We start from the raw sequence: 27,320 nt of genomic DNA, 5'->3' as shown, positions 1-27,320 counted from the left end.
TCTCACCGTACGGCGTCGGAGGAGACACGGGGAAGGACGGGGTCGAGGGGACGATGTCAGAGCTGTCTGTGTGCCCCCGATAGTCCACGCTGTTGGTTTTGTAGGGGAGGCCATGCTTTGATAAAGAGGAACAGAATAATAAAAGTAAGAAAATAAATGCAGTCAACATGTTGTTTCTTTTATACTGCGGGGTAACACACACACACACACACACACACACACACACACACACACACACACACACACACCAGCAGACATCAGTCTTGTGATCTGTGTGTGGCTGCGGTCTGTGTTTTGGGGTAAACAGTCGGGCCATTCATGCCACCCAGCCGAGAGCAGAGAGCTTGAAAAAAGAGAAATAAAATTGGAGACAGAGAGCAGGAGAGGAAAGAGGAGAGGAAAGAGGAGAGGAAAGACGTAAACAGAGTTACATCATCCTCAGAGGGGTAACACGATAACACTGCGTTCACTTCTCCTGTAGAGTCGTTCAGTCAAACAGTGATTTCGCTGATAAATCCTGTTGGACCACTTTGTGTGTGTGTTGAGTTGGATTTAGAGACCAAGTTAAATTCAGACTAAGAGAAAGTGGTAACGCTTTTATCGAAAGCGACGGACATCAGAGAGCACAAGCAATGAGCTAGAGAGGAGGAAACAACGTCAGGAAGTGCAAACAAACAGCTTTAGGGCGCACTCACAAGAGGCAAATTCATCCTGTCCTGTACTGTGCTTAAGCAAACCCGTTTTTTAATATATACAGTATATCATATAACTATTTATTTTTATTTCATTGTACAGTGTTTCCCTTTGTAATTGATGTATTATCTTTGCTTCAAAAGAGTGTATAGTTTCTGTACAGTTTATTGTATTTTTTATTACTTGTTACTACAACTTATTTATTTTTTTCTACTCTAATTTTCATATTGCTATTCAATTTTTTTTATATATATACTTTTTATAACTTTATAACTTTTTTGCAGAGCTGATTCAGGGAGACATGCACACACATTCCAATGTACCTGTACTGTCCTGTATCTGTGCAAATGGCAATAAACATCTAATCTAAATTCATATCATCATCAACAACATCGACAGCTGTTCTAAACATCATGAAAACCATCCTAGATATCTTCATCGGCATCACTTGACAGTTCAATGTATGATGTTTTTGCAGTAGGTTCATTCCTTTTGTTTGTTTTTGGTATCTGGATCTTTTCTGGATTTTTTGCCTGCCTGTCTGCCATTCCAGGATTCAGACATTAAACATATTTTCTTTGCTGCATCAGCCTGCCTGCCCTTATTTGTGTGCACTCTTGAATGTTTCTTTAAAAAATGTCAGACAGGTTGCCCACTTAAACATTCCTGAGTTGGTTGTTCACACATGCACCTCACAGCGGGAGACTATCCCGGTTAGACGGGAGGTGGGAAGGTTTCAGGAGGGGAGACATGACAAAGGAAATATGTGGATCTGAAGGATAGTAACACAGTCTGATGCTTTGACATTCACAATATCACCAAAAGAGCAGAGAAGAACAAACATTGAGGAGCAGCTTCATTACATGCATGGAGATCAAAACCGGTCGAAGGATATAAACGTCATCACCCCCTCATGCTCGCTCTTGTTCAACATGCATCTCACCACAAAAAGTGGGGAACTGCAGGAGTTTTGTGCATGTGTGAAAGCACTTAAAGTGTTCGTCAGATAAGGTAAAGCAGAGTGTACCTGAGAAGGTGAGGAGGTAGAACTGTAGACCGGGGATCCTCTGAAGCTCTGACCACCTCCTCCTCCTCCTCCTCCTCCTCCTCCTCCTCCTTTCCATTCTGGACTATTTAATCCAGCGTAGTCGACCAGATCACTGACCTGCTTCTTCTGCCTCCAGCCTGATCAGGAGAGAGAGAGAGATAACAGGAGGGTGAGGGAGTGGGAAGCAGAAAAGAGACAGTCAGACAGATTGTCATTGAGCAAAAAACAAACTAGAATCAAATCAAATATCACAAAATGTTATGTCTATTCTTAACAAAAACACGATATGGTTCTGACTCATTATTGTGACCAGATGCTCACTGCAGCAATAAAAAGTGATGACAGTGCTTCATGCTTGTTCTGTTTGTGTGTAACAAAGGTGTCCTTTATCTGCACCGTGAAGCTCCTCTCATCAAACAGACACTCTGTGAGTGAGCTAGACGTTACAGGAGCAGATGGTACACATCATGAAGAACAGAAAACATCTGTCACCACAATCAGTCTTTGTCTTTTGATACTTGCTAGCTTACTTCGTTTTTTGTTTATCCAACTGATGTAAAAAAAATTGATTGCCAGAGTATTTCTGCTCTAGCAATTTATTTCAGGTGACTTCAACAGCACCTTTTTGAAAAGTTTAAAGATTTCCAACTTGAGTGCTGGGAGCGTCCCCAATAAGATGGCAGAGTGTTGGAAGATAATACGCTGGGCGCTGTGGTTTCTCTCGGTTTCTTTTTTTGAAAAAAAAAAAAACCGCTAGGTGTACTCAGGGCTTTAGAGATAAAGGATCTGCCTGGTTCTACACAGTTTGAAACTAAACCTCCAGATGAACTACAAGCACTGAAACGATAAAGTTATTGGAACACAAAGGTCCAAAATATTTGCTTTTTATGTGGGTTTTTTTCTGCTTTGAGAAACGGGATTTCTTCTTCTGCTGCTAGCTGATTTTTCTGTCTCATAGCTGCCACACTCACATGCTTTCCAAAGATTGATTTACACATTTGTCTGTTATAATGTTGCTTAATCACTTCAATAAAACCTTCAACACATTGAAGCCGTTCCAAGTACAAATAGTTAGTTGCTCTTGCAGGTCTTTGCTTGTTACCAAGGGCAACCATGTAAGAACTAATGTCGTAACTTACACTTGTGCTCTGTGTCTGTCAAGTGTTGGGTTCATGATCTCTTTTACAAAAACCAGCTCTCTAAAACATGTGAACACATCCATCAGCGTGGAGGTGTCGGGGTAAATCCCCTCTTCAATCGTTTAACTGCCTCCATCACTTCATGTGAGCTTCCAGTTGAAGCACGTAAAGCTCTGAATATTTATCTTGGCTGTCGGTGAAGGCAGAGATTCACGTTATCTTCACTTAAAATGGAGCTTTATCAGTCATAGAACAGACTGTTCTGAAATATGTGAAGGAAGCATTTCCAAGGTGCAAAAGGGGGTTTACAGAAAAACTATTGTAAATGGACTTTAGCTTGTATAGCGCCTTTCTAGTCCTCTGACTACTCAAAGTGCTTTTACACCACAGGTCACACTTACACATTCACACCCTGATGGTAGAGGCTGCTGGGTAAAGTTTCCATTCATACACATTCATACACCGCCAACGAAGCAGCAGGAGCAACTTTGGGTTAAGTGTCTTGCCCAAGGACACATCGAAATGTGGGTGCAGGAGCTGGGGATTGAACCCTCGACCTTCCTGTTGAGAGGTGACCGACTGATCCACAGAACTCGTAAACATCGTTGCTCGAGTGTTTTTGAGGTATTTGTCAACCAATGAAAACACATCACCAACAGCCCGTTTTGCACTTAAAGGCAGGGTTGGTTCACTTTTTCCAGATAGACTTTTTAAGATGTTGGTTGAAGCTGAGGTCCGCTTCTGGACCAACGGCGCTCGTGCATGTAAGTGAGGGGGCGTGGCCTTTGAGGGAGCACAGAGGGGAGGGGGTGGGTGTATAATGAGCACTGAGGGAATGCTACTTTCAAAATCATGCTAGTTTTGCAAAATGACCAACCCTGCCTTTAAGTTCTGGTTTTATTTTCAACATTGGAGAAAAGTTTTGTCCTCTGGTCATACAGAACCATATGTTTAATGTCTTATTCCAATTATTTGCAGCTTTTACTCTAATCATCATCACAGTACAGAGACCAGAGTGTGATGGGATAGAGATTCACCTTATAAGGGACCACACTCAATTGTGCGTACCCACCCTAAACATTACTGTGGAACATTGTGAGCTCCGCTTTCACTGGGAGCATCCATCATCTCAAAAATCACAGCAAAGGCCGAGCCATACTGACTGAAACTAATCCAGCTACTCCACCGCACCACAGGGCCTGCTAAGGGGGGGCAGCGTCGAGTATCACTTGATACCTACTGTATCTGTGAGGGGAGCTATTCTCTTTTCAACACTGCACCTCAAAGACTACGAGAGACAGAAGGAGGACATGATCCAAACACAGTGCAGAACAAAGTGCTGTGTCCGACTTCAAAAGCATTCCTGATCGCTTACAACGTCCTGCCTCAAAACATCGCCTTTAAAAACACACGTTAGGCGCAGACGCACTCACACCGCCGGAGTAACTACGCAGTGAAATATTAGTGTTAGTGCTGCAAATATACCCTAAGGTAATGTCAGCCCGCATGACAAACTCGCCGACCCACATGCAAACATAAAAACACACACGCTCCATTTCCTGTGCTCAAATTCCTTGATCAGGAGAAGGAACACGGGACCCCTCGGTGACCTGACGGCGTTAGAAAGAAAGGTCAAAGGTTAAATGTCCCAGTAATGTAACCCTGTGTGGCACAGGGCAGCAAGGTCAACAATAATCACAGCAGAGAGCCTGAAAGACAAGTTTCAGGGCTGTCACGGCCCTTTCCTCGTCAGCTTTTGACTGTCAGGAGCTCCCATGTGAACCATCAGGCCGCTCCGACGCTCCCTTTGAAGGAACAGCTGCTCCATGTGCACAGAGCCGGGGAGCGATGACATCACTGTCACACCTGTGACCTGCCGGAGAATGAATCAGAGACAGAGGTCGCAGCAGAAATGTGCCTCTCTCTTCTGGGTGAGTCCCAGTGTACAAGACAGGGAGTAAATCTGTCATCAGGAGAGGAAGGAGAGGCAGCATGGAGACACCCGGGTCAGAAAAACACTTAACTAGTCAAAGTGTTTAAAGAGAAAGTGACTGTTCAGGTATCAATCCTCAACTTTGTGATTCCCAAAAACATATTGCATAGCCAAACACCGCCCTCTCCTTCTCACAGACACTGACTGACTCTGCGTCGGGTTAAGTCAAATCTCAAATCTTAGCAGGTGTGTTTGTCATATTTCTAGTCATAATGTCTCATTACACTTGTTATAAGCCACTTTCACCTGAATAGTCCAGATAAACATCTTATTTTAAAGGTGTAAAAAGCAAATAAGGCCTGAATTGATTGTAATGAGTTAAATGTGACAATGCAGCAAGTCAAATTGACTTGATGGTCTTGAAATGAGTAGTCTAAATCGTATTTGCAGACAAGGGGGCCCCATTTGACAGACAGCACTCACCCTTGTTGCTCAGCGTTGCGGGCCTTATTGCTGTGAAAACCAAAGTTTGTCATTGAAAGTCAACCAAGATAAATAAAGAGAAATCCTTCATCTATCGGAGAGAAATCAGAAACAGAGTAAAATTTGGGACGATGGCAGACTTGATGGTGATAAATACGGGTGATAAATTGTAGAGCCCCCAATTATTTCTTGCATGGGGCCTCAGTAGACTAGAATCGCCACTGCCCGAGATCAGATTCGTTATGAAGTTCATGCAGTGACATCAAATGTTGCAGCTACTGATACTTCAACTGAAGACTTCTGTTACATCATTCAAAATAATAATAATAAATGAATCCCTTTAGAGTTATATTGCATCCTGCATGAGTGTCTTAAACACACCACAGGATGCCTGAGTTACATAACCAGGCGCGTCGAGGGCGATTAAAGAGGGCGCAGTCGTGTTAAGAAGATCAATTCTTGTGTAACATTAAACTATCAAATGTGGGCGGGACTTCTGAGAGACTTTAACCTTTATCACACCTGAACTTTGACATCAGTCAAGATATTATTTTATTCTGGTTTTGTGATCTAGAAGTCTTCAGGGTTCTTTTTGGGTTATATGTGATGTGCATGTGTTCAGGTCTGCTTTAACCAGGTCATCAGGTTGATTTCCTTCCATGCAAGTGTTGCTGTTAATGCAGATACCAAATATACTGAGATATAGCAAACAAGTAATCACTACACTTCAACATTTTGGATCAAATCGAGACATTTTCCCATCCAGCATCATCAGAAACAGGACACTGAAGTTGCACAATTAAACTTGAATTTTCAAAATGTTATTTATTTAAAGTTTTCTTTCTTGTTTTAGTCTTCTATCCTTTTACATATTGCATTCAATTCTGATTTTATTTCCCATCTTTTGTGACTAATGCCTGTGCAGAACTTTGGGCTGCATGATCTAATGTGTGAACGGTGCTATATAAATAAAGTTAAATTGAATATTCTTGAAGCAGGATCTATACAACTTTTCCCCCTGCACATGCATTGCTTTCCTCTGTGTAACCTGCAGCAGGGCACAGATAGCTCTCGTGTCTAAGATTCATGAAGCCTTAAAGCAGAGTTTAGACTCGTTCAATATCTCTTTCAAAACTCTGAAGTTTGTCATCATCAGCCTGGAACATCTCAGAGACGCTCTTAGACGACAAGACCTGAAGACCAACAAGTGTTACTTAAGAAGTTTTCCCATATGCACTCCTGAAAATATCTAGGTGATTTCTGGAGGACTGCTTCTGAAATCCTCCTGATCTGGTTGTTCACACATGCTCCTCACAGTGAGAGACTAATCATGTCACTTGAAGGTGGGGGTCTTCTCAGGTAAGACGAGGTGTAAAAAGAATGACGCAGAAATGGGGGATGAATAAAAATAGTCTGCCATATAACGCTTCAGTGAGGGTATTTGCCTTTATATCAATGCCATGTGTAGTTTTACAGACTCATAATATGCAGGGAATAAACGTCACCACCCCCTCCCACTCGCTCCAGGTGAATTCTCCTGATTATATCCTGCTTGCTGCGTTCGCACATCAGCTCACTCTGACGTTCTGTGAAAAAAAAAATACTAGAACGCTGGCAGGAGAAACTCTGGATAAAGTCTGAGTGATAAATCTGTCTGTTTGCGTTCGTACATGCAGCTCACCCTGAAAACTTTTTTCAGGAATTTTTAGCGTGTGTCAAAACAAGAGATCCAGAGTGATATGCTTACAGACTGCAACAACAACAAATTATGAAAATATGTGACATAATGGTTGGCTAGAATAAGTTAGGTTAGATAGTCATAATAAATGGTCATTTACGTGACATGGTTTGGTATCCTACACTTACTATTTTTATGTACAGTGAACGACCATCCAGTTTGCTGATGTGAGAGCCGATTCAAAGCTTTCATCTTCAGCAGAAGCTGTCCTGGTTTGTATACAAAAAGCTCCATGACATATAAACCTGCCCCAAATTAACTACACGCCTGTGATCGGCCGGCCCAACTTCAGTGAAGCTTGATGGAAATCTGTCTGAAGTGTAGGGGGATTAGATTCATCTGACAGAGGAATTAAAACATGAGCTACAGATTTGCCTCTTTCACAGACTTAAGACTTTTCTTCTGCAGGATTGAGACTTTGTGTTGTTTAATCAGACATGGTTTCAAGATGTAAATCTGCTCTTGGGGAAGGCTTACTCCACATATCTCCTCTAAGAGCTGTAAAAATCCCTGACTGAATCTGGGTTGATAAGGAAGTCACTCATTATATCCCATTAAACTGCTTCTAAAGCTGAATGTTGTGTAATTACATCAGTGGATTTAATTTCGATGGCATTACTTCATGTTGAGTTTCACAGCGACGAGAGCTCTGTCTTCATTTATGTATAACCCTTCCCTTCAGCTGGGTATATTTCCATTCTAAATAAGAGCGATTGGAAGGTAAACACATCATTGTGTACGCTCTGGTTTTACACTGCTTACATGGCAGGAAAATCCTCTGCCTGTTTAACCAAAAGCTTCCACCCCTTCAGCAAACACAGGGCACGCTGACAAACACACCTTCTGTAAAAAACCCAGATGTTTCCGTCTCTCAGGTGGAGATTTCCACAATCAGGCCGCACTTCACTCCTGCAGTGTGGGTTATGAAAGCTTCTCTGTGTGCGCAGGCTGAGCTGCAGCTCGTCAATAAAACGAGATCGAGCTCCAGGCTTCTTCACACCAGAGTGTTGGTACACCTGTATTTTCTTTAGAGTGGCATTTCTTCCAGTCATGATTTCACTGTGGAGCCTTTTATGTCTCTGTGCAGGTAGATTTATGAATAGGCTCTGTGAGCTGCTAGAATTAGTTGGAGTTGGTATGTTGGTGTAATAATCCCAGGATGAGTCTGCAGAGGGCGCTGAACGGCTTGTTCTGCAAATCATGTGATAGTTCCCCGATATGGAACCAAGAATTTCAATAGTCTGCTTCCACTTAAGCCGGTGAAACCTCTTACATATAGGCTCTCTTCTCCCAGCACTGGAGAGCAGCCCTCCCTTGGCAGCCCTGCAGCGTTCTGCCCCTTGTAAGGGCTCAAAGATCACATAAAACACTGAAGTAGAGATGATCTGTCGCCAGCTATTTCAGCACGCACTTTAGGATGCAATGCAACGGCAATGACACATCATAGTGCGGGTAGTCGTGGACTCAATGTGTTAATTTTTCTTTGAAACGTTCCGCCATTGTTGTAGTGACTCTCTGGTGTCTCCCAGATGTTGTCATTTACAATCTTATCAACATACAACTCTGAGGACATGCACAACCAACGCTCCAAACCACTGCAGGATACTACATTCAGCAGAATAATAAAAGTTCTTCATCCTTTGAGTTAGATAAATGTCTGTTCAAAACTTTATGAATGACTTCAGATATTTAAGTGTTGACCAACCAAACAATGTTCCCCCCACGCTAGCAGCTTTGCTTAAACTGCAAAGTGCCTTTTAATTTCCACTATTTGACTTCTTTTTGATTCTCCAGATGTGATGTTGTTTGGTCTTACCTGACAGGTGAGTATTTCCTGTGTAGCTGAGGCCGTTGGTTTGTAGAGAGGCGGAGCGGGACAGGGGGGAACAGTGGGTCGGAACAGGAACAAAGGTCGGGTCCAAATCCAAAATGAGCTGGTTCAGCTGCTCTATGGACTCGTCAACGTCTATCGTTAAAGACGCCAAGTCGTCCTCTTGAGAAGAAGACGTGTGAGTAACATCTGTGGCCTCGTCCACCGGTCCTCTCTGCAGCGCCGCCCTGCTGCTGATTCCGCGAGGTGGAGTGTGAGGAGCAACCAAAGGTGGAGGTCCCTGTTTCCTCACACCGTTTAACCTCTCCTCTCCGTCGACTTTAAGATAGGAGTCAGCATTGACGTCGACCACCTGCTGCGTGCGGACCCAGGAGTGTGTGGAGTACTCGCTGTGAGTCTCATGTAGGACCTCAGAGGAGAGAGAACACATGCTGCTGGAGCTCGGCATCTCTAAAGGTGGAGCTGCCACACTGTCCACTTCATCTTCATCATCTAAAATATCCGTCTCCCTCTCGCTGGATGAAGCCCCTCCGTTTAGGGTGTGTCCCAATCCAGACTCATCTCCAGCCATCTGCCACTCCCCTCCTGCCCCGACCGCAGCCAGCTCTGTCATGACCTCCAGAAGAGGCTGAGCGATCTCAAAGTCCAGCCCAGGGAATAGCTTCCCCGCCTGGGTGCTCTTCTCCCCCGCAGCCCCTCTCCTCTGTGGAGCCCCGGTGCGGCCCTGCGAGGCGACTGACAGGCCCGAGTCGCTGCTGGCGGACGGAGCGCGCTCACTGCAGCTCGGGCTGAACGACGCTCCTTCCTCTCTGCTCTTCTTCCTCACTCTGGAGTATAAACATCCATGTCCAGGGTCCAAAACATGAAGTGGAGCTGTGGAGACAAAAAAAACACTGTTATCAAACATGTGCAGCCTTAAAGGCAAAACCTGAATCACAAAGCTTACTGCTCTGACCTGGTGATAAAAATCAAAGGAGACTGAAAGAGCAGAACTTCTTTTTTATCAGGTTTCAGTGAGAAAAAAAAAAAACGTTAAACTTTCAAATATGAACTACAAGCTCTAACTTAATTAGAGATTTTCTTTGTAGATACAGTATGACTTCTTACCTGCATCACTACTGTATATCATGAATCATTATGACACACATACACACACACACACACACACACACACACACACACACACACACACACACACACACACAAATACACACACCACCTGTTGGACTGCAGCCATCACAGCAGACACACTCCATGGAGATAACACAGAGCTCCTTTGTGTGAGCTGACTGATGCATACGTGTGTAACTTATGTACAGTATGTGTTTGTGTGTTTGTGTGTGTGTGTGTGTGTGTCACGCAAAAGGACATGTGTCACAGAACCAGTATACCTGAGGTCAGATGGTCTGATTGCACACCCACACACACCCACACACACTCACTCACGGGCATTAATCTTGTTGTACATGAACTGTCTGCAGCAACAAGAGAGCAGATTTCTGAGTTTTCAGCAACAAAGAAACACAATAAGAGCTGAATAAGTCAAACAACGTTAAATCAGAGAGCAACTTAAATCAGTGGTTCTCAACTGGTTGAGCCTCAGGACCCAATTATCCGATATTTATCAACCAATCAGATTTATCTAATGGAAAATATTGCAGTTTGGACCTCAGATGGTAGAGAACATGAGACAGAACAAGGGAACTGAACAAAACAAACATATTTTAAAAAACCCTCATGGACTTTTTGACACTATTTTTTGACAGGCAAACCTTCGCGACCCACAGAAAGCTGGTCTGCGACCTACTTTTGGGTCCCGACCCACCAGTTGTGAACTACTGACTTAAATGATGGCTGCAAAAAAGCTAAATATTCCCTCTTTTCTTGATCAACGCTGACATGGATTTTCTCTAATGGTTTTAATACCTTGGGATCGGGAACTTAACTTCAGTGACAGTTTGAGTGCTGTTTAAACTAAATATCCGTGAGTTTTGTCCTTGAAGAAATAAGATCTTGGTGCTTTTTTCAGACATTTACGTCGAGTATTTGTCACGTCGCTTGTACTTTTACAACACTTAACTGAAAGTGAAATTTTATTATAAGACATTTTTATGTAAAATCATAAGAGAATAATTCACCAGCTATGTTGATTATTATCATTATTATTATTGTATTTATACAAATTTGAAAGTCAGAGAGTGAAGCCCTCATTCACAATGACTAAAAAAAAGACTAACATAACAGAAAAATGTTCAAATTTGAAAATATCTGATTTCACTAAATTGGTCCGCTGCTGCAAAGAATTAATTTAATTCATCCCTTGCTGGGCGTCTGTGCTTGCACTGACGTGGCAGATAAAGTCAACATTGAATTAAATAATGGAGGTGAAAATGTCCTAAAATGTCCTTTAACAGCCTGCTGTGCTGTTTTGTAACATTTTTGGTTGGTGGTGTGCTGCGGGATTTTCTGTATGTAGAAAATGTGCCATGGCTCAAATAAGGTTGAAGTATACTATCATATTGTATCTTTTTGTACCTTACCCAACCCAACAGTACCGTCCCGTATCATACCGAACAGTACCGTCCTGTATCATACCCAACAGTAACGTCCCGTACCCTACCATACTGTATCGTACTGTATCATATCTTATCTTATCCTGTGTTATTTCTAAAGTGCGTTGGAGTTCATCATAATGAATCATTTGAGTTTTTTCAAGTAAATTCACCACTTTCTTGGTTAATTTTAGGAGATTTTTCTGTTTGTTTTTCAAATCTGACAGTCGACTGAATTTCTTTGAGGGCCGTGCTCTGGAAAGAAAAACATGTTCACATTTTGATATTCTCATATTTTACCAACAAAACAATTCAACTGAATACTGAGTCATTTAAGTTAGTCCATCTTAAGAAGAAACACAACGCATGAGCCTCTTCAAGCTTCATAATGTTGATGTTTTTCTGCTTTTCTTGTCACATGTGGCTGTAAACAAAATCTCTTTCAGTACTGGACTCATAGGCAGAATGTTTGGTTAGATTTTAGTCGTGTTGTTCACCCAATAATCATCACACCTGAAGCAACTATTTGGTGTCATAACAAAAACAGTGAGGTCTCTTCTGATAAAGCGTGCTGCTTTAAGATAAGATAAAGTAGCCGTGCACAGTGACCGCAACAATACATACAGTGCATACCAGAGCAGCCTCTTAAGTCCAGAGAGGCAATAAAACTCAAATACCAGACATGCATGGTAAACCCTCACAGCTGGTCCACTGGGTCTCACACACACAGATGCACAGAGTGGTATCACATTCACACATTGATAAACACACAGCATAAAAAACTTTCACAATTCTGTAAAAGAGTAAAAAAAAAAAGACACAGACTACAGAGAAAAGCAGCTTACTTTCACTGCTCCCGCTGCGGACCAGAAACAGGATGGAAGTGCTGAAGCTGTCGGTGCACACACACAGAGAGAGAGAGAGAGAGAGAGAGAGAGAGAGAGAGAGAGAGAGAGAGAGAGGAAAAGAGAAACAGATGACACGCTGAAAAGGAAAGGGAGCTCAGGACGGGGGCAGAATGAAAGAAAAAGGATAAAAAGACTCAAGTTTAGTTGAGTTTTCCTCCTCGTCTGTCGTCCCCCTCTGTCTCTCAGGCTGCCACAGGAAGACAAGCAGAGAACATTCTTTCTTTTAAGGTGCTAACAGCCCCCCCCCCCCGTATCCCCCCACCACCACCACCTCCTCCTACTCTCTCATTCCCCTCTCTCATGTCACTCCTTCCTCGCCTGCTCCGACCCTGCACTCTGAATCCCCGCCTCCACCGTCACTACAAAACTAGCCATCCCTCCCCCCCCCCCCCCCCCCCCCCCCCCCCTGCATCCTGTGACCACGCTCACACAGGTAGAAGAGAGAGTGTGTGCGCTTGTGCATTTTTATGTCCGCAGTTAAAGGAAGCTCAAGGGTGGATCATTCACTAAACTGCATGTGAGGAAACACACACACACACACACACACACACACACACAGGTGGAAGAGTTTGTGCAACACACTGAATGCACTTTAAAGAAAGAGGAAAAAGAAGCACAAGGACCTTGAGTCTGCCAAATATGGTGAGGGGAATGTAAACATGGGGGCGGGCTCTGGAGAGACTTGTGTGCAGAAGGGGGATGGGGACACGTTGGACAAATTGCAACCTGCAACTTGAACCTGAAAGCAACACGCACCAGCTAGACAAACGGAGACAAGATAGGAGAAGAAAATGAGGAGAGATGGAGCGATAGAAGGGGCAGACTGTAGAGGAGGGTAAAGTAGAACCACCTGTGGTTGAAAACAACATTCTTGCTCCTGGCTACGTTGCTAACTGGCTGGCACCCTCATTATGCTCATGTGCATGCGTGTGTGCAGGCGGTTAAACCTAATGGCCATGTGTGTGCTTGTGGTGTGTGTATGTGTATGTGTGCGTTAACATGCCACTTTTCTGCATTTCTGCCCCAACGATCGGCCCGTCTAAATTACACGGCAGGCAGAGCAGATTTAGCAACCAAGGGCATAAAACAGCTGGAACGTGTGATTGTTTCAGACGTCTGGATGTATGTTTCTCTGTTTGTGTTTTTCTGTTTTTCTTACTAGACGGAAACTCCAAATACTCGGGTCTGGTCTGGTTTGGTCTGGATGGTTGTTGTTGCACCCATTCCCAGAAATGAGAAGAAATGGCCACAACAGTTGTAAGCTGTCACTCTGATGACCAGACAGTTACCCACAGCACTGACCACAGCCAAGGCTCAAGTCCAAACAGATTTTCTGGGAGATTAAATCTGAACCCACAGACGGATACAACTTCTTAACAGAAGCGAGCCACTTGGCCACTTGGGGGCAGAAAAAATCCACAACGAGCTTTAAAAAAAAAAAAAGACACAACTTCGCCGTATCATCCTCTAAAGTTTAATCTCCTGGACTCAGAGCAACATGACCTTTATTTGGGATGATGTTTCCGTCTATTTGACCAATGATAATCCCACACTCAAATTTCCTTTTGGCTCCATTTTGGTCCCTACCAACTCCTGAGACAAATATTTGTCTCTTCTCTGCTTGTTGTTTTAATATATTCATTTCTGGCATCACTGCCATTTTCAATATTCTGCAGAAGAAAAAACGCTACAAGCCAATATAATCAACTACTGCTCAATATTTATGAGCTCCAACTCAAACATAATACGCTGGGTTTCAGTCGCCATGGTTCCGTAGTACATAAACAAGCGGAGAATGGGGTGGAACAGAAAACTGGTTCCTTTGACTGTTTGAATCTCTTCTCTCTTGGGGGTTTATTCTTCTTCATCTTTTATGGTCTTTTATGGTCTTTATGTTTTTACATTGTTTTATTCCCGTTTATATTTGGTGGTCTTGGTGTTTTTCTGTTTTTTTTCTTTTCTTTTCGTGCCTCTTGATCTCTAATTAAAACAAATTGATTTTTAACCTTTCTATCGTTTAATCTCTTCCTCACGTTTCTCTTTTAGTTTCATTTGTAAAACACTTTGTGACCCTGTTTTGAAAAGTGCTACTTATAAATCCATCGACCAATTATCAATATCGCTTTTTCCCGTTCGGGGTCTTAAGGGGCTGCATGGAGCCGATCTCAGTTATTGGGCAAGAGGTGGGGTTACACCCTGGACTAGTCGCCAGCCAATCACAGGGCTGACATATAGAGACAGACAACCAGCCACACTCACATTCACACCAACGGGCAATTTTAGAGTCAACAATTAACCTAACGGGCATGTCTTTGGACTGTGGGAGAGAGAGAACACACACATGCACGGGGAGAACATGCAAACTCCACACAGAGAGTCTCCTGCCAGACATGGATTCGAACCAGGAACCTCCTCAGTGCAGCCCTGCTATCTATAGATACAGTTTATTATGAATACTATCATTATTATTATTATTATTAATGTTTATGAAGTCCACACTGAATTACATTTTGTGCAAAAATGAATGAAGGGGGGAAATGTTGTTTTGGAGGCGGTATAAGTCATAAAAAGTAATGTAACGTTCACATTATTAGCAGCCTTTATATCAGATCAGTTGTTTAAAAAGTCATGGACACAGCCAGGATAATTATCGCCTTTACAGTAAGAGCCCAGCAGATGAGTTGATTTAGTTTTGTATCCTGTCTTTAAATCTCTGGTGAACCTGTTAGATCCAGTCTCGTAAGTAATCCAGAGACACCAGAGGATTTCAAAACACCAGGAGAAGAAACTGAAAGGACTCCAAAAAGTCAGAATTCTTCATTTCCAACGTGTAAATGCAGCTCACCTCCCGTCTCCGGAGACGACGCGTCCTGATATGAATCTCGTCTGACCAGAGGGTCCAAGGTGTCATAGTCCACTGTCACGCAGCGTCCGTTGTGCCACAGCTCTCTGCCTGCACACGGAAACAACCGACAGAGGACAGAGAGGCAGAGAGCTGGTCAGGAGTCAGTTAAACAACAACACCACACAAACACACACACACACACACACACAGTAACACACACGCACACACACACACACACACACACACACACACAAACACACACACACACACACACACACACACACACACACACACACACTGAGCTCCGGATGTGTGCGTAATAACACAAGCTGATTCCAGATCTGATTGCAAATTAAATCTATGAAATAACAAGATTTAATTTTTTGTGTGTGACTGTGCGTGTGTGTGTGTGTGTGTGTGTGTGTGTGTGTGTGTGTGTGCGTGCGTGTGTGTGTGTGTGTGTGTGTGTGTGTGTGTCTTTGCTCTGGTTTTCCCCGCCTGTGTGTTTTCCCCTGTGTGTACAGTATCTGCCATCTGAATTCCTGTCAGATGTGTGTGTGTGATAACCCCTCATATTGCTTCCTGTTGAGAGGCGAGGAGTGTGATTGTGCGTGCAGAGAGGGCCAGTATGTACGTTACACCCAATACTGCCCCCACCTGGTGACTGTTTGATGAACTTGATGAATATGTTTTCATTCATGAGAACAGTGTGTGGTGTGGGTGTGTGTGTACGAGTGTGTGTGTACGTGTGTGTTTGTGATGCTTCAGACTGAGTCATCTCCGTCTCTTCTGCTTCAGTTAGGAGACACAATGAAGCTCGGTGTCGTCTGGAGACAAAATAATGCGTCTGTGTGCGAGGAAGATGTTGAAAAAAAAAGTTTGTTTCTCATTGCTTTTCATTTCTTTTTTTAACTATTTTTTCTTGTAATTCACTGCACACGTTGATGTCTTCACAACAAACACAAACAGATGTGGTCCTTGCCAGCTCATAGATTTGCATCTTGGTCTGATGTTTTCATCTGATAAGTGGCAGGTCAAATGGTCAAAGATGAGGTTTCATAAAGATATGACCGAAGATCTGAACATTCAGTAACATCAATCAAAGGGCTGGATAGGTTCAATAGAGCAGTCAGATGAAGAACTCCATTGTCAGGTCGTTTACATTTTTCACAGTTGAGAGGCGCGTCTTTCCTGCGAGAGGGCGTGGTTTCGGCGCATTCAACGGAAACGACCAGAGCTTCATTTTTCATGATTTTGAAGCTTCATTTCATAACTTTTATATTAATTGTTAATTGTTCATTATTACAATTTGTCCAGGTGGTTAATAACACATTCCTCTGTTGTATAACAAACTTAAAATACATGTTTTTTATGACCTTACAGGGACTTTAAAATAGCAGAGGTCATATCGTTAAAATAGTATTGATATTATAAAAAAAGTAGATCTGTTTTTGACAGCCTCAGTGTGAGCGTTTCTGTACTAAGTGCTCCAGGATCAAAGCTTGGCCAAACATCTGAGACATATTTTCACCTGCATATTTATCGCCTGTTACATCATCCATCTTTTCAAAACCATCTTTCTTGGATGAGTCTACCTGTGATCTTTTCTGGGCTGTCAGAGACGAACAGCTCCACTTTGCCATCTTCTGGGAACCGAGGATCTGGAATATTAACAAACAGAAAAAGGAAAATCAGACAGCTGGAGGGTTTATCTGGGCTCACTGGACGTGTTTCCGTTTGTACTTCACACCTGCGCCGCAGCAGCGCGGCCGATAAGAGGTCCAAGGTCAGTTGAGGCGTGTGATATTTACATAGGAGAGCAGAGAGGCGGAATGATTTATCAGTAACAGATTAAGATTTACAGTGCAGCAGAGTAGTCAGTGATAGAAGAGGCTGCTGGGTGATAATACCTCCACTGGCTACGTCCAGCTCCGCCTTGGAGAAAGTGAGGGTGTGTCCGTGTACGAGGCCCGTATGGAACTGGAGGCGAAAGACGACCTGGCGGCTGGAGGAGCGGCGTTGCTTATCATAACACACCACCTGAAATTTAAACAAAAGAGCACGTGTCCTGACTGAGCGGCTGAAATCCATCAGAGTGAATCAGACTGATAGAGATGAATGAGCCTCTGATGCAAAGGCTGTGGCTCAGTGGTAGAGTCATCGTCTCTCAACCGGAAGGTCAAGGGTTCAAACCCCAGCTCCTGCAGCAACATGTCCGATGTGTCCTTGGGCAAGACACTTCACCCTGAATTGCTTTGTCTGCAGCGAGTGAATGTGTATGAATGGGATTAGTAACTTCTGATGGACTCTTTACACAGCAGCCTCTACCATCAGTGTGTGAATGTGTAGCACTTTGAGTAATCAGAAGACAAGAAAATAAATATACAAGCTCAAGTCCATTTACCATTTAAATTAATAAGCAAAGCAAAGAATCTGCAAGAAAACCATATTTCAAGAAGATCTCACATTTGATTTTTAATTCAGTATTTTTAGTATTCATATATTTTAAATTATTCAGATATTTCGAGCAGACGTTCTTCTTTTCTTGCAAATTTTGGAGTGCTGTCCTAATCATTTTTCCTGTTTGAACATTTCTCGGGATTCAGCGCCTAGTTGTTTTATGTTGAAGGGAAGTTGAGCGTGTTTTCTCATTCAGTATATTCATATATTTCCCATGTAACAGTAGAATAAAAAGTTTAGGTATAATTTGGTAGCATTTCTCTCATAATGTTAAGAACTTTAAGGACAGCTGAACTCTTACTCACCATGATGTCCCCATTGAGGAGCTGAGCTGGCTGCAGCACAAAGTAGAGCTGGTCTGTCTGAGCGGCATTAACATGGCTGAGGTGGATGAATAAAACATTGTCTTTTTTACTGAAACATCCCACCATGTTTGACATTATAATGTGATTGAATAAATGATGTCTTACTACACTGCTGACGTGCAAATAGCTTGTAGACTCTGGTAGACTCTCAGGAAGAGACAACAACCTGGAGAAAGGAAGAAGTGTCTTTTTAAAGTGGAGCGTTTAAGTTAGAGCATATGTCATTATTTTCCTTTAAAGGGGACATATTATGAAAAATCCACTTGTTTTTGAACATATATTTGGGTTACCTGAGTGTCTACTGACCAACAAAATGTGAAATAAACCCATCCAGCCCTTAGTTTGTGGTCTGCATAAGTCTTACAACACAGAGAAAAGTGCTCCATATCTAATTTGCTCTCCTTGTGACATCACAGTGGGATTCTGGTAAAAAAAAAAAAAAAAATACTGTGTTGTCTCTGGCGGCCATGTTTTTCCCAGGGGGCATGCTAACGAGTTGCCATGGAAGCTCAAAGCTGAACTCGTCTGCACAACCCGCGGAAGATAGGGGTGGGGTGAGGACGAGCTCATTTAAAGAGACACACACACCAAGACAGAGCGTTCTGAGAGAACTGTTTTATACAGGGTCACAAACCTCCTCTGGTGCTTGATTCATGTTATATTTTGACCAAAGCACAGCACAGATGTTTCATTTAGACCACAGGGGACTGTTTGAAAAGGTGGAAAAGGGGGATAATATGTCCTCTTTAAGAAGCATGATATTGTATCAGAGATTCCAGCTACAGCTCCTCACCTCCGTCTGGACTTAATCTGGGAACACTGTGAAGAACAACACAGAGGAGGAACGTCGGAGAAGGAGACATCCTCAGCCCTCGCCTTAAGATCGACCCCAGCATCCACACGTACCTGCAGACCAAACAGAAATGCTGCAGATCAATACAAGTAATCACTTTACTCACTGGATGAAAGTGGTTTCACTGCATCTGCCTTCTTGTTTCTACCTCGTCATGTTAACTACATCAGGGGATTAGTGACCCTGCAGGGTCTCAGAGATTCTCTACGTCAAAGATCAGAGGCTAAAAAACTGAACCAGGTTTGACTTTTGACCGTCGCTGATCCCGTCTAATCTGCCCTGTTCTTCTCACCTTTTTTGGGAGGGGGTCATCAGAGCGGACAGTTTGTCGTTGTAGAACCTCCTCATGGCAAAGTGGTCGAGAGAAAGGTCTGCACTGAGAGACAGAAAAACATTAATCACGATGCATTTCACACTAAATGACAGCGTGTCCCTGACAGATTATCAAAGTGAGGATGTCATGATGTTGATACTTTGATAACACGTTCTTTAAAGATAAAACAATCTCCATTATTATCATGATCGATAACATGAAAAGGTACTGAAATAAAATAAAATACTCAGATCTTCCGTCATATGTTTAAACAAAAGCTGCAGAGAGCTAAGAGAGAGAGAGAGAGCACTAAATTGAACAAAAGCTTTGGCACTGAATTTGAGGATTTGTGCAATTTAGACAGCGTGCAGAAGTTGGCCTGCATTTTGGTAATCAAAAACAAGAGATTATCCAAAATTGAGTGTTTGTAATTCCAAGAAAAACAGAGATTTTTATTTTCTCATGTGAATGCAATAAGCCTCCTTACCCTACATATAAGTCTGGAGTTTTTTTGTCCACCCCATATAGACTATATCAGCCTTTCTACCATCCCCTCACTGCCCTATGGGCCCTATCTGAAGTTAAGTATCCATATTGGTGCATACATTTTTTAATACGTAAAAGGTACAAACAGTGAACGAGATATTTTTGCATTTCAGGACAGAGAAATGTGGATCAAAGCTCAATCAATCTTTCTTTTACATAAATAGTCAAACAGTTGAGAGTGTGTTCTGTTGAATTAGTTAAGAATACTTAGGTCATTTGTTTCCTGAAAAATATACTGATGGTTTCGATAAAAATATGCCGATGGTTTTTACATCTGTAGAGTCATTTTTAAATGCATAGCTATCAAAATAACATTTACTGACAGTGTTTGGGATGACAGCAGCGATCTAAGAGAAAGGCTAGTCCAAAACAACAACAACAACTTTGGCCTTGTGTGATCTGCTCCTTTAAGACCTTGACATTCACAAACCTTTGCATACCTGCACTCGCTCAAACAAACTGAGGGACAATGGTCACAGTCAGATATTTCTCAACCATTAGTCCGTTGTTCTGTTCAGCCAGAACAGCACACACGTGCTCACCGAGAGTGAAGAAATCTGATTTATCTGACTCTTCCAGTGATTTCCAGTGAACACTGAAGTGACCCAAACTGACCTCTCCTTTTTTCCATTATGAAACACGTTTAAATACGTGCTTCTAATAGCTCAGATCTTGATGGTTCAAATATGAAGTTACCTAAACTACAAAGCTTTGAGTTTTGTTATTAAATGCCTTTAAAAATGTAAGCTCCAAACATGTACATTAAGAGGGATTAATGATCTGGTGTGCAACGGTAACAAGATCTCCGCCTCAAAATCAAACAACGGTCGAGTTCAAAGTCTCCTCAATAAGCCGTCTGGGTCTTCTGAGGCAAAACATGACATAAAAAAAATATGCAGAAGAGGTCGCAAAGCGACACAGTCCAGTACCCTGTAATGATAATATCTGTCTTTCTATCAATGATACGTGTTGTTTGACAGAATCACAATCTGAACTAAAGAGTGGAGAAGAACATACTGGAGAACAGGAAACATAATGCAGCAGTTTCATTAGAGTGCGGAGATCGCAGCGTTCGCATGCAGACAGTCTATGTTTGTGTAGCGATCGCAGGGAGTAAACGTCACCACCGCCTCCCAGTCGCATGTTCACATGTTAACACTAGTCTTAGCTCAAAAGATTTCTGCACAGCCTAACTGAGCTGCAACCCAGGTGCAACCAGTTTGAAAATGAGACTCTCGTTGAAGGTGAGTGTCTGTTTAACAGGTGTACATGTTTCAGTTTTACCTGGATGACATGTTGCTGAAGAAGATGTAAGAGGACACCAGGACTCCGAGCCGGCCTTTACCTCCCTGTGGAAACGGACACAGAATGAGGATAAACCCGCAGCACACAGACACATTTACAGAACATTTAAGTGTGTTTGTGGAGGACTCCAGGAAGTTTACCCTGCAGTGTAACACCAGGACATGCTTCGGATGTGTCTGCAGCCAGTTCTCCATCGCCGTGCAAACGGTGAAGAGCTGATCCAAGCAGGGAGCCAAGAGATCCACCCAACCTGTGTCCAGAACCTCAGGGACAAACCAACAAACACACTTTAAATTATATAGCTCAGTTTTTATTTAACCACTCAGAGATTTAAGTGTCATTTTTACCTTGTGATTCATTTGGCTCAGAGTGTCATTCTTCTGTGAGAGGTTGATGAGCTGAAGAAGAAACGACAAACAAAAAGAAACATTTTCCATCGCCTAATTATATAAGTAAAACATTCAACCTGTTAGGTTGTGTATTTCATGTATTTGACTTTCTATTCCTTCTTCTTCGGTGGAATATTGCTGCAGTCTGCATCCATGTGTTGCATTACTGCCACCTTCAGGTTTCACTATTCAGTTATTTTCCACTAAACGTTGTGTAAACACTCCAGTCGCCTTTAAAAAAGCACCTAACACTCTGTCTTCCTCCCACACTATTTGTCATTTGTTAATGTTTTGTTCCTGTTTTGTTTTCCCCTGTGCCTGGTTAGTCTCACCCATGACCTTCTGAATCTATTTGGTACGTGTCTTCGCCTACTTTCACACCAGATAGAAAACCCTGAGCGTTGTCAGTGAATCAGTGAATCAGTGAATATCACAAGGTGGATTCAAGCCTGATGTAAGATGTTTAACCTTTTAGGCTCTCTTCTCCCAGCTCTGAGAGCAGCCCTCCCCTGGCAGCCCTGCAGCATTCTGCCCCCCTTAAAGGCTTCATGAGAACTGGCCAATCAGAAGAAAGTGGGCATGTGGGGGATGGGGGGCCTTAAAGAGACAGTAGCTGAAACAAAACCGATTCAAGCAGAGGATTTTACTGACGGCAGTATCAGATAAATAAGGAGTTTTTTAGCCGTTAATCATGCAAAGCTGCTCTTAGGGTTTCACAGACTGATAACATGAAAGGTGAAAATGAGAAGAATAAAGGATCTTTTAATTTGTTTTTAAATTCCTGTTTCACCTGCCACGGGTCGTTCTCAGACGAGGTTATCAACACTACTCCTGGAAGAGACTTTTTTTAACACTTGATAAGGCAAAGATTTACAGTAAGTTACAAATTACACGATAAGAATAAAGCAGGAGGAAGTTTTTTTTCACCTGAAAACAATTACACAAGCACAAGGCAGGATCAGAAAAGAGATGAGGGGTACTGCTTTGTCCACAGTGGTTGACAAGCTTGACACACAGTGGGAGTTCCCTGCAGTAGCTTTAACTTGTGAGAATATATTTGATGTACTCCTTCCAAAATCTCACCATGTAGTTGTGTCCGTGCTTTGACTGCAGCATGGCAATAATCTCCTGCAGATTTTGCAGGTAGATCTCCTCTGGACATTCAGGCGGACAGGATATGGTGATGATGCGTTCAGTGACGTAGGTCAGATCGATTCTCTGCTGTTCCTCCATGGCGAGGTTCGGTCACATGAACGTCTTACAGGAATTGAAACACAGGGTGAGAAAATGAAAGTCATGGAACATTTGGAGAAGTGAGAGTTTTTATCTGCTCAAGTTCAAATCAGGTCATCCTGAACAATCTTTAAATCCTTTTACTGGACGTGATGCTAAAACAAAGAGAGGTCATTGAGAAATAATGATGTAGTGAACCAAAAGCTGAGTCACTGGAGGCTCTCACTGAGCGTGTGACCGGAGGAGAGGTGAGGATGAGTCACAGAGGAGAAATGCTGCCCAAACTGCAGATTTTAAACCGGTTACTCATCAACGAATACCCAAAAAAAACGGAACCAAAAAGTCTGACAAGGACAGAAAAAAGAGTCTGTGTCTGACTTTTCAGTTTCAAAAATAGTTAATCACATGACCTGTCATATGAGAAAAGGAAAAGTTAGATTCTCTGATTCACTTCTCTCACAGACTGCATGTCAGGGTGAATAAAAATGATTTCTACCGCTTATGGCTTTCCCCATCTTGGTTTGTTTTAACCAGACGTCTCATGATTATGTTATTGATTATGTTAGAAGGTTTTATCAAAAGCATTGTTGATGACGCTGATACAAGGAGTAAACAAGTTTGTCGTTGTTTAAAATCAAGCTTGAAGTTGTCGGAAAAAAACAAGCTTATAGCTGCTCTGATTTAATGTGAAGTGGGTTTATAAGATTTGACATAAATTAAAGGCACAGTATGTAGATTCAGCCACCAGGGGGCTCTCAATCAAAACAACATCAAAAGATGAGGTCGAGACTGGCTGGGAATCCAATGAAAAGAAACTCCCCGGTGACCGTAGTCAAGACGACCAGGCGAAACCGACCTGAGGAAGAGAATATGTTTACAAACGAGCTAATGTATCCGATTATAATTTACATGACGTTTTTATCACATCAGCACAAACAGCAACATCATGGCAGCTTTCAGTGGCAGCTCACGCTTCCTTATGCAGCGATAACGATAAACATACTGTCTGTCATGAATTTCTCTGGCTTTGATAACTGTCGGAAAGATTTGAGGTAATGTAAGTACTCAACAAAAATATGTAACATAGGTTTAGTCATTTTTTTCTTGATTTAGATATTTTCATCAAAACATTTTAATAAAATTTGACATATTGGAAATTTAAGGTCAAAATATTACAGGAAACGTTTGACCTATTTCCTTTCTCTGGCAGAAAGTACAATGAGATTTTTTCTCGAATATCTGTGCCCTAAACATACAACGGGTCAAGAATACTCCCTTTGATTTAACATCATAGGTTTTTGTGAGTAAATGAAACAAAAGAAGGAAAATACGTTGTTTGTTGTTTTAATTGGTATGTGCTGCTCTGTTTACATCCAGATTCTTGTTTGGTTCTATTAATTATTCTACTATGGAGAAAGCTAAATGTTTGCAGAACTGGAGTCCAATCATTATTTTCCTAAGGGGGACAACAAAGTGTATCATATTGTAGCTGTATTCCTCTGATTTCAGAAGTTAACCAGCTGCTCACTGCAGGTTTAAATTACATTTATAGGCAGACCTGAGAATGGTATCGACCCTCTCAACTAACTTGCAGTAAAGTTTGTTGCAGAGTAAAAGAGTAAAAGGCCAGAGAAGTAATGAAATGATCATTTGTGTTGTAAAAAGCCAACCACACGTGATGCGATGTGAATGAAACAGAGCCTTAGGTCATTCTTATTTTGACTTCCATGTCTTAAACCTTGAAAAACTTGACATCCTTCCACATTCTTAATTGGTTCAACTATAAATGGAGTGAGGTAATTCTGTGGTATCTGGGCTCTGTGTCTGCATTTGTAACAGGGCAGTTAGTTCATGTGTAGGAGCCAGATCAACAGAGAGAGAGTGAGAGTGAAGCAGAGAAGAGAGAGAGATAGAGTTGTGGTTAACCTCGCCTTCACCCATGACCATGTGACCACAGCAGAGTAAACAGTGATAAAACCATTTTCACCAGAGCAGCGTGTAAGAATAACCTACTGGGAATCACCAGAGCAAAAGACACATGACTGAACTTCAGGTTTCAATCTGTCACACAGTGGCAATTCTCGAGTCTGTTGGGGCCCTAGGCAAAAAATCATTGGGGGCCCCTCAGGTCACCCTCATTGACAAATGTTGGTTCTCAGAGTAGGTGGGTAAAAATGCATGCCACGCTTAGCAGGGCAACAGGAGGGAGTACTGTCAGATGGGGGCCCCCTTAGGGAGGTATCCTACTGTCATTGCAAAATGTGCACATTTTGAGCCACTGCTGTGGTTTAAAGTTTGTCAGCCCTTGGGGCCCCAGTGGCCTGGGGCCCCAAGCAGTTGCCTACTGACAAACAACATCTCTGATGTCACAGGTTTGCATTTTCTGTTTTTCACTATAATGATTTTAAAAACATGATTTATCAACAGAGAAAGTTATCCCAACATCAAATTAGTGGCTATCAACAAGAACTGACTATGGAGCAAAGATGGCTTAGCGGTTATGTTGTGCCCCATGCACAGAGGCTGTAGTCCTCAAAGCAGGCGGCCGGGTTCAAGTCTGACCTGTGGCTCCTTTCCTGCACGTCATCCCCCACTCTCTCTCTCCCCTGTTTCTTACTCTATCCAATTTCCTATCAAATAAAAGCCTGAAAATGTGTGTGAGGGCTAGCGCTAAAAATGTTGATTATTTTTCATGAATTTCCTGGTTACTTCAGATTTAAAAAAGAAAGAAAAGAAATTTAAAAAATGTCCATAAATCCATATCCATAAATGTTTTAAAGTTACAATTTCTCAAAGACCAAATTGAAAACTTAAAATATTCTGTCCAACAAAGAGTCTTAAACTGTCGATCTGAATTGTTGTGTTAGCATGCTAATGTTAGTGCTCTTTAGTTAGCTCGTATCTTCACATTGCATGTAAATTGAAACCGAATGACCGTGATCTACAAACGCTTACGTGACATAATAAGTAGTGAGTACAGTTATGGTATTCTTCTTTTGTCTAGTCCTTCTCTTAAACAGCTTTCATAAGCAAGGAGATGAGCCGGCCGGACGTCCCGTCCATGTAAATACGATACGGTAAATACAGTGTAGACAACAACACAGCCAGAGGGACTTGCATGCCTCACTCATTGTCATGACTCAGAGAGATATTTGCACCAGATATACTTGATTTTGGGGCTTTTATGTCAAACCTCTTCTTGTTTTATAAAAGTACAGCTAAAGGTTATATCTTATCTAATTTTTATCTTGTACTTTCTTTCAGTTGGGGATGAAAAACCAATCGAGAGGACTCATTATAATCAAAGTGTTTGGGACCGAGCTAGAAGAATAGAGCCGAGGACTGAACTCAGGAATCTGCCCGCTGCCCTCACAGGAACTGAGGTGCCTGTAGTTGAGCCTAATTTGGTACAAACTTGTGCAATTAACAAGAAGTAATTACCATGTGCATGTATGGTGTTCCACATGGCACACATCTGGGCCCCAGAACTGTTTGGGTACATGTGTGAAAAATGTACTTTCCAACCCTAACATCATCGTCTGGTTGAGAAAATGTGACACGTTCTCGATGAAACCGTTGACAAGGATGGGAAAACCAATTTTAATCAGCTACTACTCTCCAATTATGTATTTCTGTCGTGTTTTTAAAAACATTTTTAGCCCACTGCAACCTAAATTTGTCAGTGCTTGGCTTGAAGAAGCAAAACAAACGGAAGTGTGTTCCCTAACCACACACACACACACACATATATGAACACATGTTACTATAGAGAGTTGCCTAGCGGAGGCCTTGAGCTCCAACTAGCCACATGTAATTATAGTCTCTATTTCCGATTTTAAAAGGAGGAATTCTGAAATGGATTTGCCATTTCAGAATTTGAAGTTGGCATTAAAAAACATCCTCCATTTTCTTAAATACGAGAGGAATAGTCTTTAACTGATCAGTAATATAACTTTATACTGGTGTTTGAATTGAAAGTGTTTGAGCAGAATACCAGAACTGAAATTGACAGCAGCACTTCAATTTTGTTTCACTTTTTATCCCAAGTGAAAATACTTCACTCTCCTCTCTGTTTTTCCCTGAGAGTGTTTTATACAAGAGTAAACCAATCTGTTTGTGGTCCATCTGGACTCCACATAGACTCCTTATTGGGTTACAGAACCTGTTGGGTTTTTTTCCACAAATCCATTAAATTAGTCCACCAGCAGGGTGAGGTTATTTCATTTTCTTGCAAGGATGTCTCAATTGCTTTTCTCTCTATTTAATCAGTATCAAATTCATGTCACTTGCTTTTTGCATGAAGTTAATTTGCATTGGTAATAAGTGTGATTACCACAACCCCACTGGCTTTGTTTTTCACTTGTCTTGAGAAAAAAGAGGATTTTAAGACTTAATGCAAGATTAAATCAGCTCTTGAAGTGGACTGAATCCGAGGGGAAACACGACTCCTGGGGTTCAGCATCTTAATCTGTCAGTGGGCTAATCTCCCCCCTCTCAGAGCATCTGCAGGGGGACTCCTTCCCTTATTAATCCCCTCGAGATCCACCATCCATCACATTCTCTTTTATTTACTAAAAGTGGCAGTCTAAATTTTGTACCAGAAAAATAAAGGCTGTAAACTATCAAGGAAACATTATAGTCCCACATGAATGAACGTTGAACTGGCTGTGAGTCATGGGATAGATA

General features: G+C 42.2%; 1 protein-coding gene across 2 annotated transcripts in view; it reads right to left on the bottom strand.

The window, feature by feature from the left end:
- Positions 1 to 22,662, bottom strand: part of tns3.2 (tensin 3, tandem duplicate 2) — a 47,283-nt gene extending 24,621 nt beyond the window's left edge. The window contains exons 1-14 of one of the 2 annotated variants that reach the window (XM_061034198.1): positions 22,485 to 22,662; positions 21,360 to 21,410; positions 21,153 to 21,275; positions 20,992 to 21,056; positions 19,141 to 19,224; positions 18,789 to 18,901; positions 18,101 to 18,161; positions 17,936 to 18,011; positions 17,081 to 17,210; positions 16,766 to 16,831; positions 15,171 to 15,278; positions 8,851 to 9,738; positions 1,721 to 1,878; positions 7 to 115 (exon numbers count right to left, since the gene is read on the bottom strand). In XM_061034198.1, coding sequence (XP_060890181.1) covers positions 7 to 115; positions 1,721 to 1,878; positions 8,851 to 9,738; positions 15,171 to 15,278; positions 16,766 to 16,831; positions 17,081 to 17,210; positions 17,936 to 18,011; positions 18,101 to 18,161; positions 18,789 to 18,901; positions 19,141 to 19,224; positions 20,992 to 21,056; positions 21,153 to 21,275; positions 21,360 to 21,410; positions 22,485 to 22,634 — 2,182 coding nt within the window. In that variant the 5' untranslated portion in view covers positions 22,635 to 22,662. Of the gene's footprint in view, positions 1 to 6; positions 116 to 1,720; positions 1,879 to 8,850; positions 9,739 to 15,170; positions 15,279 to 16,765; positions 16,832 to 17,080; positions 17,211 to 17,935; positions 18,012 to 18,100; positions 18,162 to 18,788; positions 18,902 to 19,140; positions 19,225 to 20,991; positions 21,057 to 21,152; positions 21,276 to 21,359; positions 21,411 to 22,484 lie in introns of those variants that run through there. The other variant, XM_061034199.1, reaches the window with a different exon arrangement.
- Positions 22,663 to 27,320: the final 4,658 nt, after the last annotated feature.

Source organism: Labrus mixtus, chromosome 3 (assembly GCF_963584025.1).
Source record: "Labrus mixtus chromosome 3, fLabMix1.1, whole genome shotgun sequence".
NCBI classification, from domain to species: domain Eukaryota; kingdom Metazoa; phylum Chordata; class Actinopteri; order Labriformes; family Labridae; genus Labrus; species Labrus mixtus.
Note: the sequence above shows the minus strand (reverse complement) of the source record. Positions and strands in the feature narration are given on the sequence as shown.